At 34.1% G+C, this 18517-nt stretch overlaps 1 protein-coding gene across 1 annotated transcript; it reads right to left on the reverse strand.

Moving 5' to 3' along the window:
* Positions 1 to 1918: 1918 nt before the first annotated feature.
* LOC122351653 (interferon alpha/beta receptor 2-like) lies at positions 1919 to 17913 on the reverse strand. The gene is given in 8 exon segments (XM_043248875.1): positions 1919 to 2711; positions 3812 to 3921; positions 5153 to 5303; positions 5702 to 5850; positions 8110 to 8157; positions 8160 to 8281; positions 9113 to 9245; positions 17393 to 17913. Coding segments are annotated over 8 exon segments (1404 nt in total). The 5' UTR covers positions 17442 to 17913; the 3' UTR covers positions 1919 to 2069.
* Positions 17914 to 18517: the final 604 nt, after the last annotated feature.

The raw sequence follows: 18517 nt of genomic DNA on the forward strand, positions 1-18517 counted from the left end.
TATATATATATATATATATATATATATATATATATATATATGTATATATATATATATATATATGTATGTATATGTGTATATATATATATATATATATATATATATATATATATATATATAATGACAATGGAGAATTCTTTGAGGTACCAATCACTGAAAAAAAAAATGATTTTCTCTTATATAGAATGTCTTGATTGTTCCAAATTAAGTACCAGTGCAGAGAAAGTGTGCTTAAAGATTAATTTTCATGCAAGTAATTCCTGTTTATGAAATTTAGATTGTATTCAGATCAGATATTACAGCTCAATAGGAAAGGCAGACCATCTAAAGACCACTGAAAAGAAGTAATTGTGGATAAAAGTCCAGATTGAGTTTGGATTACACAAAAACTACCTAGTCCAATTGTTTTTGAAAGTGTTCTTGAAAGAAGAGAAATCAAGGAAATTGAACCCACCATACTCATACATGTTCATTATTACTTAATGTTTTTCCCAAACAAAATTACCATTTTATCATCTGATTTACAAATTCAGTTATCCACATAAACAGAGTGCAATAGATAAATCGTTAATAGATATTAATTTAAAAAAAAAGAAAGAAGCTGTCCTCCCGAATCAAGTATTAACCTTATGTTGTGTTGGAAATGCATTTACCAAGACCAGGAGATTGCATTGCTGTAATCATCAAGAAGTCTTCAAGAACATCTCCAAGAAATCTACCTAAGGCCCAGCATAGTGGAGTGTGTGTGTGTGTGTGTGTGTGTGTGTGTGTGTGTGTGTGTGTGTGTGTGTGTGTGTATATATATGTATTTATTTTATTTTTATTTATTTTTTTTGCGACTGAAGATTAATAGTGGCTGTCTACTCAGTATTAAAAGTTTCGATTAGTGAAGCACTTTAGCAATAAAAATATGCAGTCAATCAACTATAGGACAACTCTGACTGAGATTCGGTGATATCAAGGCTGTGATGTGATCGGTTATTGAGTTACATGTGATCCATGTTGACCGTTGTGCTTTCTCCAATGGCTAAACCACAGACCCTCATATCTCACACCTGTGTGTAGGTTATATTAAACTTTCTGTGTTATGAAGAACCAACCAGCCAACCAGCTATGAGGTGAATTCAAACAGGAACAAATTTCGATTTGAAAGAAAACATTTTTAAACACGTACAAAACTGTGTACTTAATGCTTTAATAAAGAGACCCATTGCAAAATTAAATTAGAATGTAACAGTAATACTAGAAATAGAAACCTCCCTGGTTTATTTCTTACTATTAGGAAATTAAATTTCAGCACATTTATATACATTTATATTCTTTATAGTAAGTAACTCACTATTCTCAATATTCATTAGATGAAAAATAGTTTTGCAATTGCACCCTTCTCCACTACCCAATCCTGCCTGGCCCATGGTGTCTGCCAATAAACACTTGTTCCTTATCCAGACAAATAAGAGTAATACATATTGGTATGCCATGATCTCCATCAGACTGAAATGCATATTGAAAAGACAATAATAATAACACTTAAAATACAAAAAAAAGTATACATCTCAGAATGCTTTGTGTGTGCTTTAAGATTGCCATATCTATTCTCAGTCTCAACTGATGTAAAAGACTGTTCATTTCTGTTAGATGAAACATGATTTTCTATAACTTAATGTTGACATTAAGTGACTGCATGATGGAAATTTCCAGAGCAGATGTGTGTGCATATCTTCAAGGATTGCTTGTTCTCTCATATCTTGGACTCAGTTCCTGCTTATCGCGTACCAAGGCCGCTTTCTCGCAAGTTTTGGGAAGACAGTCTTAATCTCAGAACTCAACCTTGCTCCACTTTGTAACATGGTGTGTTTTCTTATCTTTTCACAATAAAAGGAGGTTTTCTGGTGGGGCTTTCAGATGCAAACCAAGGCAGACTGGACCGTTTGCTCCCGCTTGCAACTGAAGACGCCACTTGCAAGCTCTTAAATTGAACAAATTGTCGTGTCTTTATTTTAACAAGAGTGACTTCGGCGGTAAAGAACCGTAAAGGGGCATCCAGACCCAACAATTTCTTGAGGAATCTAATTTCGACTTAAGTACCCTGAATCGTCATCATCTTCTTCCTCTGAAACGTTAATTTGAACGGACTTTTGAGGGTTTTGGGACTGTGAATCACAAATCCAGGTAGATGTAGCACAAGTCTGTAACAGATGCTGAGGACATGATACCTGCACATCCTCAGTGTTGCAGTTTTTATCAGAAACTCCGCCTAACATCACAGAAAACAGGTTAACATCTGTACTGCTCTCTTGGTCTTCATCGCCCATGTGTGTGGGGAAAACAGAACTGAAATTCTGAAGTGCGCTGACTCCTTTAGGGAACCTAGCCGAAGCTGTTTGTTCAGTATGGATTTGACTGCCTTCAAACACAATCAGACTACCACTCTGAGCATCTGTGGAAGGTGCGAGGCTTGTATCTGGAGTTTGATTAATAAGCAAAACAGAGCTAAATGACGTTGGAAAAACAGAGAGCAGGGAACCTCGAGTGTTCAGATAGTGTGCCATTAGTGTCTCATGTTTCAAAACCTCCTCTGTCTCTTCCTTCAGGTTATTTTCCTCTTTGTTTGTTTTTATCTTTTCAATGGCGCTGCTCTCCTCATGGACCTCATTAATAGATTCATCAGCAGTGACGAGAATAACTTTATCTGTACTCTGAAATGAACTCTGGAAAAAAACCAAAAAAACAAAATCTTAAGACCAGGGGAAACATTACATGTATTTATATTTCAAGCTGGTGGATCATAACCAGGATATAAGTACTGCTTCAAAATGCCAAAATAAGAAAAAGGTCCAAGAGACAAAAATAATAGAAAATAGGCAATTTATTAAAAAAAAACAACAACTGCATTTAAACTCAAACAGGCTGATTAAAGTTTAAAGCCATAGCCTTAAAAAGTTACAATCCCTCTTGACTGAGGACTTTGTCTGAGCCTTAATGACTGGGTCTTTCAACAGGAAAACACTGTAGTTTACAACAACAGCTTGATGATCTTTTGGATCACCCTGCATGTTCCCCTGATTCTTTTTTGTTCTACAGCTTACATTTTTGGCCCATCACTCTCAGAATCTTCAATTGTGAAACTGATGTTTGTGAAGTGTTCTGAGAGCACTTGCTTGTGCGCCTCAACAATCCTAAAACATTCAACGACAGAAAGACTTTTTATCTTTGTTCTTTAGTCTGTAACACTTATAATTTACTGATGACAATGACATGAAAGCCGTATTTTTGTACAGATTTAAACTTTTTAAGGCTATGGTCTTAAACATTTGATCAGCTGATGAACAGCCTGTTTGAGTTAAATGTAGTTTTCCATTAATTGCATTTTTTTTGTCTCCTGGTTCTTTTTTTTTTTTTTCTTTTTGCATTTTGCAGCAGTACTTATAACCTGGTTATGATCCACCAGTGTGATATATGCTCCTGAACCAAATCTTAAGAATCCATATAATACACACACACATTAAGATGATGGAATTGTTTCTTACAAACACAGCCTTTCACTTCCCAAGATGTAAATTAATGGGCTGGAGTCATGTTAAATAACTGATTATTGTGATGTATGTATTTATTTGTTTACATTTCTTATTTAAGTTAGCTTTTTTATCTGAACATATGTAACATTTTGAATGACCTGAGGGTGGAGTACATTGATCCAATTTTTTTTAAACCTAAAACATTAATTAAGATGGTTGTTTTTTGTGAAACTAACACTTGTTTTACCATGCCTCTGTTTAGATACCTTAGACGCTTGCATATCATGACTTACCAGAGCTGGAGGAAGATCTCTTTTTACACAGAAACGGCAATAAACATATCTTGGTGTGCACATCACTAACAGCACCATCAGCAGACACAGGATAACAGAGATAATGACATCTAAAACAAATATACAACACTGGATTTTAGCATATTTGGGGGCAAATTCACAAAATGTTCACATGTTCAGTGTTTCAGTTATGTCTAGTTTTACCAGTTTTCTAGCTTATGTACACTGACCATACGTGCCATTTTTTCAGATACATCCTTGCCAGGATTTTGCTTTGATATAAAGTACATTGAGAGCATTTTAAAAAAACATTAGGAACTGATGTCATACACCAATTGGTCTGCACACAAACAAAACCAAAACCTAGATATTTTAGAAAATCCTGGCCAGGACGCATCTGAGGAAAATGGCTCTTATAGTCAAGCTGAGCTAAAGATGCTTTCACACTTGATGCCAATGCTTGGTCTTGACTTGATGATCTGTGCTACAATACAATAAAAATTAAAGTGCTTTCACAAGTGGCAATTTCCAGTAAGCCCCTGTGGCAGTATTTTAATGGATAAACAGCGCGACAAAACATTTTAAGTGTTTTTACAGTGTCTTGATATATTGATATTTACTTAAAGGTCTCATATGGTGCAATTTTAAGTTACCCTTTGTTTTTTGGATTGTTACAAGCTGTTGACAAGCTATAAGGCCTAAGTGTGGGTTTATTTTATAACACTGCTCACAAATGTTTATGCAAAGAAAGAAGCACTAACACTTGCCAGTTGTATGATAGGGCCCAGCCTCTCCAGCTGCCGGATGCTGGAGACCCTGGGCCCTATCAGCACGGCGCTGGTCTAAAAAGAGGTTTGTTCAGGCACATCGAAAAATATAATATAATATACATCAAAATATACTGCGCCAAAGACCAACTCAAACTTGGTCTAAAGTCTAAAGTTAATGGAACAAGGTTTTTTTTTACATTTCAGTGGAATTTTTTTTTTTAAATTAAACCACAAAAACACATTGCATTACACAAAATATACATAATCAATAAGGTGTTTACTGAATTTCACTTTTTAATATCTGCATTTTATTACATTTATTACTACTTTTTACATGCAAACTGTGTTAAAGTAACTGGCGGTCAGTGGAGAACAGCTTTGTTTTGCAGGGGGGTGTTCCTATAAGAGTGTGACATCACATGAAAACTATCAATACGTCAAATCCAACAACGTTTAGAGCTACTGAAATTTAAACTGCTGTCAAAGACATGATTAGCTGATGCATTAGCCATTGAATTTTTGTAATATCGTTGCATTCTATTACATTTTGTAAAAAAAACAAATACTGTACCTGAAACATTTGATCTTTCGGGAACGGAGGCACATACTGCTGGTCTGTTGGGTGGGCTGTGATCAGTGATGCTGACATTCACACAGTACCTTCGGCCAGGGGCCAGGTCCTTGAGGGTCACATTATTTAACCCTTCAGTATCCACGTAAAACTATAAGTGAACACAAAGAACCGCAAATACAACATTACTGTAAAGAGATACTGCAGTAGATCAGTAGGAGACTGTGTGTTTGTGGACACTTTGCAAATAAAACTCTGATTTTGAAAGTCTCATTTTGATTATGACCTTATGTAGCCCTGCCCCTTTTCAGCTCTGCACTTGTTGCCTTCTGCCTCCCACACTGTGTTGCCACAGCTGCAATAATCTGTTCTTTACCATTCTTAAAACTGTTTGGTCCAATAGTGGAAAAGCGGCTTTAGATACCCTGAGCTTGAATAAATCTTTTTGAATAAATACATTTTCTTTTTTATGTGATCTTATTGTTTAAAGTATACATCACACCTCTGGTGTTTAAACCAAATTAAACCGTGACAAGTTATTTCTCTCACCTCTGCTCTATCTTCACTGCTGACTGTCAATCTATAGTAAGACTTGAATGAATTGTAGACGTGGTGGAGGTTCTCAGCAGGTGCTCTGAGATATATACAGAGAGACTGATTACACGCAGTTACTGTCAGCAGCGGAGGTTCATAGGTGGCTGTAAGAGGAAAAAATAAAACATAACACAAAAGACATTAAAAAAAAAAAATGCTGTAGGAGACATTGTGCCACATGTGATTATATACATATATATACATATATAATGTGATATTGTCTATCAAATTCATTTGACATCACTAGCTAGAAGACATCACTAGAACAGCAGATAAGCATTTTGCTAGCCTGTTAAATTATCATTTGTGCTTTACCATCACTTTTCTGTCTTTTCCTCTCTCGCTCCAACATGTAATGAGTTGGAATCAATGAAGGTGAGTCATAGTGGAGTCACCGTTATTTATGTAGCTCTTTTAACAAAACAAATTGTGTCAATTTTCAAAGGTAATTCATCAATGAATTCAGTGATGTCATCATCCAGCACAGCTAGTATCTGTGCAATCAAGTCAATGATTGTTACTGGCAATTCTATAGTACAAAACGCGAAAATAGAAATAACCATAGTTCAAGACTGAGAGCCAGAGCACCTGACATCTTGGCCAATATAAAAGTGTGGGCTAATGCTAAACGTAATTTCAGTAAAACTGTTGTTAACTATGGCACTAATTATTTGTGAGATACATAGCAGACTGCCGACACTAAATGGCTGGATGTTTAAGTGGTGCTGGGTGGGTAACATAGGAGTTTTTGGAGCAGACCTGACCTGGGGTGGTGCCACTCTTCTGTCTAGAAATATCTAGAAATACCTATAACTAGGGCCCAGGTCTGGAAGCAGACAGACTGGCTAAACCAACTGCCTGCTAGCCGCCTCACGTCACAGAAGTCGGGTAAATCTCAGCACATAGACACTCTTTCACCTATATATTATTACTGTATCTGTTCCCCAAACTACAAAAATCTCCAAAACCTAGGGCTGGATGATATGGTGAAAATTTATATCACAATATATTTCTTAATTTCAGTCTATATAATTTTGATATCGATATGAACACTATTTAACTGCCTTTATCATCGATCAAACTGCCTTTTAAGCACACTTCCTAAATAAAATGATAAATTATATTTTACTGTTTTTGCTGTACTTTGGATTAAATAAATACAGCCTTGGTGAACAAAAGATTAAAAAAGAAATCTTACTGTTCAAAAACTTTTGCTTTATCAGATAAAAATGAAAATGTCTTCACTTCAATGAAATCAAATGCAACAAATAAATCAATGTATGGGAAACACTGGTAATGTATACAAAAATATTGGATGTGTGTTTAAAAATCATACCACTGTTATCGTAAATAATTATATCGAAACACATACTGATATTAAATTATTGTCCAGCCCTACCTAAACCCATTTTAAAAAAGTATGAATTTGGTAAGGTAAGAACTGATGTTCGACAAAAAAAACAAAAAACTGTATAATATAGATAAATCATGAAGCTCTGCTCGATGAGCATTAAATATTGTAAAATTATCATAATTTGAATGGAGATATTGGGCTCCCAGTAGTGATGTGAATATTATGTACCAAATTTAAAAAATAAAATAAAATAAAATAAATAAAAATCATTAGCTGACCTCAAATAAAAATGATTATTAAAATATACCATCATGTAATTTTTAATCAGGCTATTATTATTTTGACATTTAAATACTTATGTATGGCAGAAGACAAGTTGAATAATTTTGTTATATATTAATCAAAAGCTAAATTATAGTACATTTGTTTTTGATTATTAAGTTTCAGTTGTCTTACTGCAATAATTGTTAAATTATTTGTCAATGGCAAGGTGCTCTGAACTGATAAATAATACTAAATAAAAGAAAAAAGTGCAAGATGCACTTTTAGTATGAACAGGATTATAATGCTTCAGCTAGAGTGATGTTATAGAGAATTTATAGAAAAGTAGCTAATTTAGTTGTTATAGTATAAAATATAAAATATTTAAAATACTTTCATTAAAAGAGATTTATATATTTTTAAGTCTCTCTTATGTAAAATATTAAAATATTAAAATAGCTATTCTAAATAAAATGTTATATTGACAATTTCATTGAATAATTGAGGAACAGATTACAGATCCCCATAAAATTTATATAGATAAAGATTTATATGCAAGACATGTATATATATATATATATATATATATATATATATATATATATATATATATATATATATATATATATAGTCCTACAAAATAAAAAGATCACAAGAAAGTTACAATTGTACTCTCAATTGTAAGTTGCTTTGGATAAAAGTGTCTGCAAAATGACTAAATGTAAATGTAAGAAAGTCTCACTCTTACTATTATAAATGGGTTTGAATGGGTTGCAGAAAGAAGGTGTCGAGTGAGGTTGCCCAGAGCAGCAGTCACGTGGACGTAATAGGTGTCCTCCATATCAGAAAATGCTTCTGTGAGATTGCATTGCAGAGGGAATGTTACCTTTTCACACTCCTTCACCACCAAGTCTCCCCCACTGTCAACAAAGAACAGAATCAGAATTAGAATAAGCATGGTATAGGGCAAAATCATCTAAACAGAATCAAACCTTACATTTAAAATTTTACCAATTTAATGAATTTAAAACTGAGCTTGCATTTCCAGCATGTTCTGATGAGTTTTCATATGTATTTTTATGCGGAACTACCATACATTTACTTACGTCTGTATACGTACAATAGTGACATGTAAACATAATATTGACATATTGACAGCATCTAAAATTTAAATTCGTAACATATGAGCGCATTTACAGAATACTAAAATAGTTTAATTATCATTTAGAATATATTGTATTCAGTTGTCATAGGACTTCTGTGTGCTGCTTTCTCCTTTCGAAGAATGGTTTTAAAGTTGCAACACTTTACATCCTTAAAATTAACATTTCTGTAATTGTTTAAGCATTGCTTGCAATGTAGTTTTTATTTTATTTGCTGTGGAACACAAATGGCATGTTGTGACTGATAATAGAACAATAAAATATACAACATAAAAAAGATCACAAACATTATTAATTTTGTGAGCTAAAATCCAAATCTATGTTCATATGTTTGAAGTGATAAGGGACTTAAATTTTGCTCTGTTACTCACTCAAAACTAATTTATCCTACCAGGATCGAACTCATCGTCGTTTGGACTTTTGGTATACCTCTTCTGGGATTGTTGCAATACATAAATTATAGTAATTTCATCTATCATGTATTACTTTATACTGTACATTTTTCTAAACATTTTTTTTTAAGAGTAACCAAAATTACTTATGACATTTTGATTTGTGTGAAATGTGTGAAAACAGTACATCACATACTTGAGCGCATGCACGCCGACTGTATAGTGGACACCGTCAGGAGAGCCTGGCCCCATTTTCCAGGACAACAAGTGGACAAAATATTGTGAAGACAGGACCAGATGTACAGGAGCAGGTATTTCCATGCACAATCCTTAAGAGGTAAAAATTAAAACTTTTAGATAGACTTAAGAAATACAGTATCATTTTAAATTCATATACATAGGAATATACATACACATATTTGTTTGTTTTTTACCTTTATTGCAAAACACAGCTGCATAATGCCTTTAAAGTATGTAATTGCATTGTTAGTTCATTAATCTATGTCTTGAGAAATAAAGCTGAACACATATTTTAAAAAAACAAGCAGAGTGACAAGAAAAGATCTGATGATGTCTTAAGAAAATACAAGGAGTATTTCTTGTGATTCATAAGTGAGTCTGTTTCTATCAAAGAGTACAACGTCCTGGTGAAAGAGAAAAAGCTGGAAAACATTGACGTCTGTAAACTAAAATGAGCACATTCAGGATTGAATAGTCATGGGAATGCTTAATAAAGAACTGTGAATTAATGTCTGATCTTATGTTGGTTCAGACTCTTCACAGAACTAGCAGGGGAGAAGTGCACTTTCAGAACAGGAGATTTTAACGATGAAGCTTGTCTTCAGTATAACTTGATTGTATGTTCAGTTCTGCAACATAAACTTCACAATCTTGTTACTTATTGAAAATGTACATTTTCAAAAATAAAAATGGTGCATCTAAATAAATTAGAATGTTCTGGAAAAGTATAGTTCACATTTTAATTTAACTCAAATTGTGACTTCTGTGTATTAAAAAATACAATGCATACAGACTGAAGTAATTTAAGTATTTGGTTCATTTAATTGTGTTGATATTGGCTCGCAATTAACAAAAACCCACAAATTCTCTGAAATTAGAATATGGTGACATGTCAATGAATTAATCAACTCAAAACACCTGCCTTCAATGTGGTCTCTCAGTTTGTTTCACTAGGCTACACAATCATAGGAAAGACTGCTGATCTGACAGTAGTCCAGAAGACAATCATTGACACCTTTCACAAGGAGGGTAAGACACAAACATTGCCATAGAAGCTGGCTGTTTACAGAATGCTACATCCAACCAAGCCTGTTAACAGAAAGTTGAGTGGAAGGAAAAAGTGTGGAAGAAAAAGATGCACAACCAACCGAGAGAACCGCAGTCTTATGAGGATTGTCAAGCAAATATCGATTCAAGAATTTGAGTGGATGGAATGAACTGAGGAATGAACTGAGGCAGGGGTCAAGTCATCAAGAGTCACCCCACATAGACGTGTGAAGGAATTTGGCTACAGTTGTTGTATTTGTCTTGTTAAGCCACTCCTGAACCACATCTTACCTAGGTTAAGGAGAAAGAACTGGACTATTGCCCAATGGTAATTGAAAATCAAGGCCTAGAGTCTAGAGGAAGGTAGAGAAGCTCATAGCCCACAAAAAAAAAAAATGAATTTTCAGTTCTGTTCACTTTACCTAAACAATTCATGTTGAATTAATGCCATTGTGGCTATTTTTCATTTCAATGTGATTGCATTATGTTAAACTAACTTAAAACTGTCACTCATTGGTTTAACTTAAACTTTTCATTTTAATTGTACACGTTTCAATCACTTAGCTCAGTGAAACTGTTATGACTGAATTACAAAATATGTAATAACTTATACAATATTTATGCTTTATTTTAAATATTTTTATTTATTAATTTATAACTTGACTATAATTATAGAAGTGCAATTAAATGGTTATTGGTGTTTGTTATTTGTCTTAACTTGCTGTTATTTGAAAGACAGTGTATTATATCCATTTAAAGGGCATTTGGTTTGTGTTGAATAAAGCACACATTAGTCTATTAGTATGTCTAGTGACAAAATAAAGCTAATGTGTTTAATAATCAACATTTATTGTGCACATGTAGTGCAAAGCGACATAAATGAAAATTTAATTTAAAAAATTAAGGCCTTTACTGTTGTTCACACTTGGTCTAATATCTATTTTCTAAGTTTTGAAAAATAAAGCACATAAAAATTATTCATACATACTAATTTAAAAGAACTTTAATTTGGAAGGAAGAAACTAGAAGAGAACTTTTCCGTATGCAACATATTAAACACTGAACAATACTCTGGTAAAATAATAAAGAAAATCATGCAATTACTTAATAATAATGGACTTAGAATATAGACACCATAATATACACCTAGTCTGAAATCACTTCACACTCCAGCGCATCAGGTGGCGGTATGCACCCAAAAAGTTTGTATGCGACCCGCCAGTAAATCCATAGAAGAGGATGAAGAAGAAACTAGATAATCAAACTGATACAAATAATGTTGAGAAAAAAAGCAATTGCACATATAAAATGTGTGTTTTTATAAAGTCAGTCAAAACATCCTGAGAATAAACGACATTCTCAACCTAAAGGAAGCGGAAATTTGCTGTGACGCAATTTGCATATCTAAGCGGCAACAATCATAAAATAGCGTCTGAAAGAGATCGTCGCGGCCGCTACATTAACTGAAAATAAGCTTAAAAAGAACAGGTACGTGTTCATCCGTTTCCATCCATGTAATTAGAAACAATATCAAACTTTTCCATAATGGCAGTTGATACTAATGTGTTATTATGACAAAATGCACGATTTTAAGCCTAAATGAGATGGCCGCGTCAGAAACTGTATTAAACAGCAAACGAACAAGTAACTGTTAACTTCACTCATCTATTCATTTACATCAATGTAATTAGAAACAATATTAGATAACATTTTTATTATGTTGGTTGAACGTAATGTATTTATGGCAGATTGCATGATTTTAAGGTGGAAACTGAATTAAACAGCAAAGGAACTTTTCCGTCCATTTGCATCAGTGTGATTAGAAATAATTTTAGCCAACTGTTTTATTATGTCGACTGATACGTAAGAATTCATGACAGAATCCATGATTTTTATGCGTGAAAGAGATCACCTTTCAATTATGTCTTGTGTGACTTGAAAATGTATTAATTTATTGGTATTGGTGTTAATTTTAGCATCTCACTCTTATTGGTACATGCTAATTTTCTTTATTGTCCCTAGTGTGCCTGCATTAATGTTAAGAGGGAGTGTGTCCTCAAAGCCTTGTTTGTCTACCTAAATGAGGATCCTGACAATCTCATCAAGGAGTACATGGTATGATTACCTAAATATTTTGACAATATTTTTTTGTGTATAACAATAAATGTTATATTATTATTATTATTATTATTATTATTATTATTAATGTACTTTGTTCTGTTTATAGATGTTGATATATTTTTCTTTTAACACTGAAACTGCCCTCAAAGAGATGGTAATGGGCATTTTTTGTCATCAGATGTGAAGGAGGTGAAGAATGTGAAGATGAACCTGCAGATGTTGGAGTAGTTATTGAAGGAGTTACAGCACTAGAAGGGCTTGGTAATGTAACTTAGGGTGTTGCATTGCTGATTGTGCTAATATATGCCTTGAATCTAAGTTATCGAAAGAGCTTTGATACACCTTTGCAAAAAGTTTCCTGGAGCCTGATGGACACAAACTCTCCACCAAAGTTCAAGCGCTCAAGACCAAGCAACAAAGTGATGATATTTCAGATCAGTATCTAGTCTTGTGTGAACTCCATATGGCTAAAACCGTCAACTCTGCACCTGGTTACAAGTATGGTAGAACCACTTGATGATGTAACTAACTATGCACTCTCTTTTTTTTCTGGAACTTTAGATAAAGAAAACAATCTGACTCTGTGGTATAATGAAAACACTCGCACCCTAAAGAGAGCAGCCCGGAAAATGGAGCGCAGGTGCAGAAAAAACTAAATTAGAAGTATTTCATATTGCCTGATGGGAAAGTATACGATTGTATAGAAAAACATAAAGTAGATCTGATTATTTTTCATCTCTTTTAAAAGAAAACAAAGACAACCCCCGTATTTTTTCAATACACTGACTAAATTAACGAAAAATAAAGTGACAACAGGTACTTAAATTCCCCAAGAGTATAGCAGTAATGAACTACTTTACTTCCAACACAACAATTATGCTTTTTTTCTATTTGTTCCAGGGCTAAAAGCAATGCAGAAGCTTATGCTGTGAAGACTGAACTTTGTCCAGGTATGCACTTTCCAAAATGTTTTGAACATATATAAATGTTGAGGATGAACGACTGAAGAATATGCTGGGTTGCTTTTGTTGGTTTTTATTTTAACAGCATAATTGAGAGTCAATTTTAGCCTTCTATTATACAGGTCCTTCTCAAAAAAATTGCATATTGTGATAAAGTTCATTATTTTCTGTAATGTACTGGTAAACATTAGACTTTCATATATTTTAGATTCATTACACACAACTGAAGTAGTTCAAGCCTTTTATTGTTTTAATATTGATGATTTTGGCATACAGCTCATGAAAACCCAAAATTCCTATCTCAAAAAATGTGCATATTTCATCCGACCAATAAAAGAAAAGTGTTTTAATACAAAAAAAAGTCAACCTTCAAATAATTATGTTCAGTTATGCACTCAATACTTGGTTGGGAATCCTTTTGCAGAAATGACTGCTTCAATGTGGCGTGGCATGGAGGCAATCAGCCTGTGGCACTGCTGTTGGTGTTATGAAGGCCCAGGATGCTTCGATAGCGGCCTTAAGCTCATCCAGAGTGTTGGATCTTGCATCTCTCAACTTCCTCTTCACAATATCCCACAGATTCTTTATGGGGTTCAGGTCAGGAGAGTTGGCAGGCCAATTGAGCACAATAATACCATGGTCAGTAAACCATTTACCAGTGGTTTTGGCACTATGAGCAGGTGCCAGGTCGTGCTGAAAACTGAAATCTTCATCTCCATAAAGCTTTTCAGCAGATGGAAGCATGAAGTAGCTAGCTGCATTGACCCTGCCCTTGATAAAACACAGTGGACCAACACCAGCAGCTGACATGACACCCCAGACCATCACTGACTGTGGGTACTTAACACTGGACTTCAGGCATTTTGGCATTTCCCTCTCCCCAGTCTTCCTCCAGACTCTGGCACCTTGATTCCCGAAAGTACTTTGGACTACTGAGCAACAGTCCAGTGCTGCTTCTCTGTAGCCCAGGTCAGGCGCTTCTGCCGCTGTTTCTGGTTCAAAAGTGGCTTGACCTGGGGAATCGCGGCACCTGTAGCCCATTTCCTACACACGCCTGTACACGGTGGTTCTGGATGTTTCTACTCCAGACTCAGTCCACTGCTTCCGCAGGTCCCCAAGGTCTGGAATCGGCCCTTCTCACAATCTTCCTCCTCAGGGTCCGGTCACCTCTCTCTCGTTGTGCAGCGTTTTCTGCCACACATTTTCCTTCTCACAGACTTCCCACTGAGGTGCCTTGATACAGCACTCTGGGAAACAGCCTATTCGTTCAGAAATTTCTTTCTGTGTCAAACCCTCTTGCTTGAGGGTGTCAATGATGGCCTTCTGGACAGCAGTCAGGTCGGCAGTCTTAACCATGATTGCGTTTTTATTCATGAACCAGGCTGGGAGTTTTTAAAAGCCTCAGGAATCTTTTGTAGGTGTTTAGAGTTTATTAGTTGATTCAGATGATTAGGTTAAAAGCTCGTTTAGAGAACCTTTTCATGATATGCTAATTATTTGAGTGCATAACTGAACATAATTAATTGAAGGTTGACTTTTTTTTGTATTAAAACACTTTTCTTTTATTGGTCGAAAGAAATATGCACATTTTTTGAGATAGGAATTTTGGGTTTTCATGAGCTGTATGCCAAAATCATCAATATTAAAACAATAAAAGGCTTGAACTACCTCAGTTGTGTGTAATGAATCTAAATGTATGAAAGTATAGAAGGACCTGTATAGTGATGGTTCTCTTGCTTCTCTATACAGACTTTGAATTGGAGATGTCCTAAAGGCTGCTAAAGCAAGTCTCAATCCAGTATGATGTAGAGTGTCCAACATTTTAATTATTTCATTTATTATTAAGTATTTTTGGAACATCCATAGATTATACTTCCATAGTCCAATTTTGACCGAACTAATGTCCTATGGAGTCTCAAGAGTACTTTATAATCTGCACCCCATTTAATCTTTGCAAGAACTTTTATAATATCTATTGCTTTAAAGCATCTATTTTGTAACATTTGTTATATATGGAATAAAAGACAATTTCTTATCAAAAAGATCTTTGTCTCTTTTACAACTTTTATTGGTTCTCTTTCTAAAAATAACTCTGGATCTAAGTGTATAGATCTCAGAAGGCAAAAATGCATACATACAGTTTTTTGTTTAGAGAATTTAAAATAATTTCGTACTGACCAGTCATACATTTTACTTATACACATTTGTAACTGTCTCTCAATTATGTTCATGTTTTTCCCTTTCTAACAAATACACGCATCATCTACATACAGACTATGAAATATGTTTGGTCCAATAGCACTCACAATACAATTAATTTTATTATTAAAAAGGGTTACTGAAAGTATAATTCCTTGGGGCACTCCTGATTCTTGTAAATGCAATTCTGATAAAAAAAATATCATATCTCCATGTCTCCAGCTTTTTTTAAATCGAAGAATACTGCAACTACATGTGCTTTTTTTAAAAAAGCCATTGCATACAATAGATTCCAATCTTATAAGATGGTCATACTTTTCCCTTGTCTAAATCCCCACTGATATTTACTGATCTTTTGATCTTCTTCTAAAACCCACACCAGTCGATCATTTATCATTCGTTCCATGGTTTTACATAGGCAAGTAATTAAGGCTATTGGTCAATAATTATTCAAATCAGTAGGATCTTTTCCTGGTTTAGGTATTGGTATAAAAGTTGCTTTCCAATGAACAGGTACTTCTCCTGATTTCCATATGTGATTGAAAATATTCAAGAGAATCATTAAAACCTTGTGAGGTAGATGCTTCAAAAACTGGTAATGAATTTTACCTGGCCCAACGGTGGTGTCGTTGGATTTTTTAATGGCTTTCAAGAAGTTCCTGTATTGTAAAAGATTGATTTTCCAAAGACCATATCCCAAACTTTTTTGTTGGTGTCAGTGACGTCAAATTTGATACATATTTTTCCAACTTTGCCTCTTTATTTCTTTAAGAATTATTTGTGCTTTTGTGCTCTGGTAAGGTTTTCTGTTGGGTGTTTTTGTCCCCAAAATCTTCAAATTGACCCCAAAGACTTAGTGAATTACAGACCAATCTATCAGTTAGTAGCAGTAAATGAGGAGGTATCATATCGATCACAACTGAAATGTGGAGTACCTCAAGGCTCAGTACTAGCACTGTTACTTTTCACACTTTACATGTTACCTCTGGGAGATATTATCAGGAGACATGGTGTTAGCTTTCACTGTTATGCTGATGATACTTATTTTATTAGGCCCAGTGATATACACCAGAATGCATAGTCGATATAAAAAAAACTAGATGATGAATAACTTCTTAATGCTAAATTCCAAAAAACTGAGGTGCTAATTATTGGATCTAAAAACCCCACATGTAATAATCTAGAACACAGTCTTGATGGATGCTCTGTTAATTCTTCATTATCAGTTAGGAACCTAGGTGTGCTGTTTGATAGCAATCTTTCCTTCCGAAAACTATGTTTCAAGCATTTGTAGAACAGTTTTTCCATCTCAAAAATACATCCAAATTACGACCTATGCTCTCAACGTCAAATGCAGAAATGTTAATTAATGCGTTTATGACCTCAAGTTAGATTATTGTAATGCATTATTGGGTGGTTGTCTGCTCGCTCATTATACATAACTATCATTGTATTCTCCTATTTTATACTGTTCAGTGCTTTAATAAAATCTGTATTGTTAAAAGTGTTGTATAAAAAGTTGAATTACTGAAATAAATGAACGTCATTCCAATTTATTGAGATGCGCTTGTAACTTCTTAGAATCTTAGTATGAGTGCAGTTTATGATGATTGTGTCTGTGTCCAAATATACATTTTCAGAGGCAAAAATGTAAATGGACAACTAAATATAACCATAAATAAAATGTACACTAAGATTTTGTTGAAAAAAAAACAAAACAAAACAATACATATTTAATCAAAATAAAGAAGATAATGAGTTTTTTTTTAGTGGGTTTGCGATGAAAAAACATTTTACATAGTGCCCTTAAGTCACTATAATTTTTCATCTAATATCACTAATCAACAAATTTTAAATTGTAACAGCAAGCATTTAAACAGCAAAGATAAATATAATAGCATACTTACCCGTGTGAAACAAAGCAATGGTTGTTAGTATCCTTGGTATTACATACATTTTGCAATGCTTGCGTGATTTTGATCAATCAGTTGTTTCTCATCTGTTCTCCCAGAGACATCCTGTGATTTATTTTCCTCAGATTTGTTTTCCCCTTTCTCACATAATGCTTTTTAAATACTGATACATTGTATACTCTTTTTTTTAAATTGCAAAAATAATTCGGAGCCGATTCACACTCTTTCATTTTCTGTTATATAATTTCCGGTAATGTCTTCCTGTTGTTTACAGTTTGAGCAGAGATGGTCTAAATTTCAGGAGATGTCAACATGCGCGGCTTTACTATCGGAGAAACCGTAACGGTCAACTTAAATCATTAGCGTAATTACAGCCTTAACGTCATTAATGCAAAAAACGATTTTATCATAGTTTACGAAAAAGCAACTACGTAGTTTAGTTACGTTGTTTAGTGGATCCCAACCATGTCCCTAGCGGCCAGATGTAGTTAAAATTAATACATCGATTAAAGAATGCAGTCTCCTCCGCAACGAGCTGCTTTAAAATAGCTTTTGTTTGACGACATCATGGGCGTGGTTTGTTCGCAAGATCAGGAGCATGCGCAGTTCACACGCGCCCTGTCAGCCATAAAATAAGAAATGAAACAACATAAAATAATCAGACGCTGTTGCTCAAAGACAGCAGATATACAATGACTATTGATGGTACATTTATTGAAATTAGTAAAATTATTACTTTTTGTAATGTACAATATATGTTACATATACAGCCCAGCAAAAAGAAAAAAAAAAAAGAATCTTTTTTTCTAAAACAGAATTAAAAACATGACGTTTGTATTTACATCTTGTTCCATGTCAAATTACATTAACAAAGTGTCCTGTGTGGTTAAGTGATTGCGAAGCCACACATTTTAGCCATTATTCGACCCGTTTTTTATACATTACAATACAATATTGTTGTTGTTAGTATTATTATTATTATTATTATGAAATGTATATACATATACAAGAGGAATTTATGGCAAATCAGTCTAAATCTGTGAATGTTTGCTGAATTTACTACTGCAAGAACATGGTGTAATAGATTAGGGGTTGTCTCAAGGACACCTGGCTAAATTT

Source organism: Puntigrus tetrazona, chromosome 9 (genome assembly GCF_018831695.1).
Source record: "Puntigrus tetrazona isolate hp1 chromosome 9, ASM1883169v1, whole genome shotgun sequence".
NCBI classification, from domain to species: Eukaryota; Metazoa; Chordata; class Actinopteri; order Cypriniformes; family Cyprinidae; genus Puntigrus; species Puntigrus tetrazona.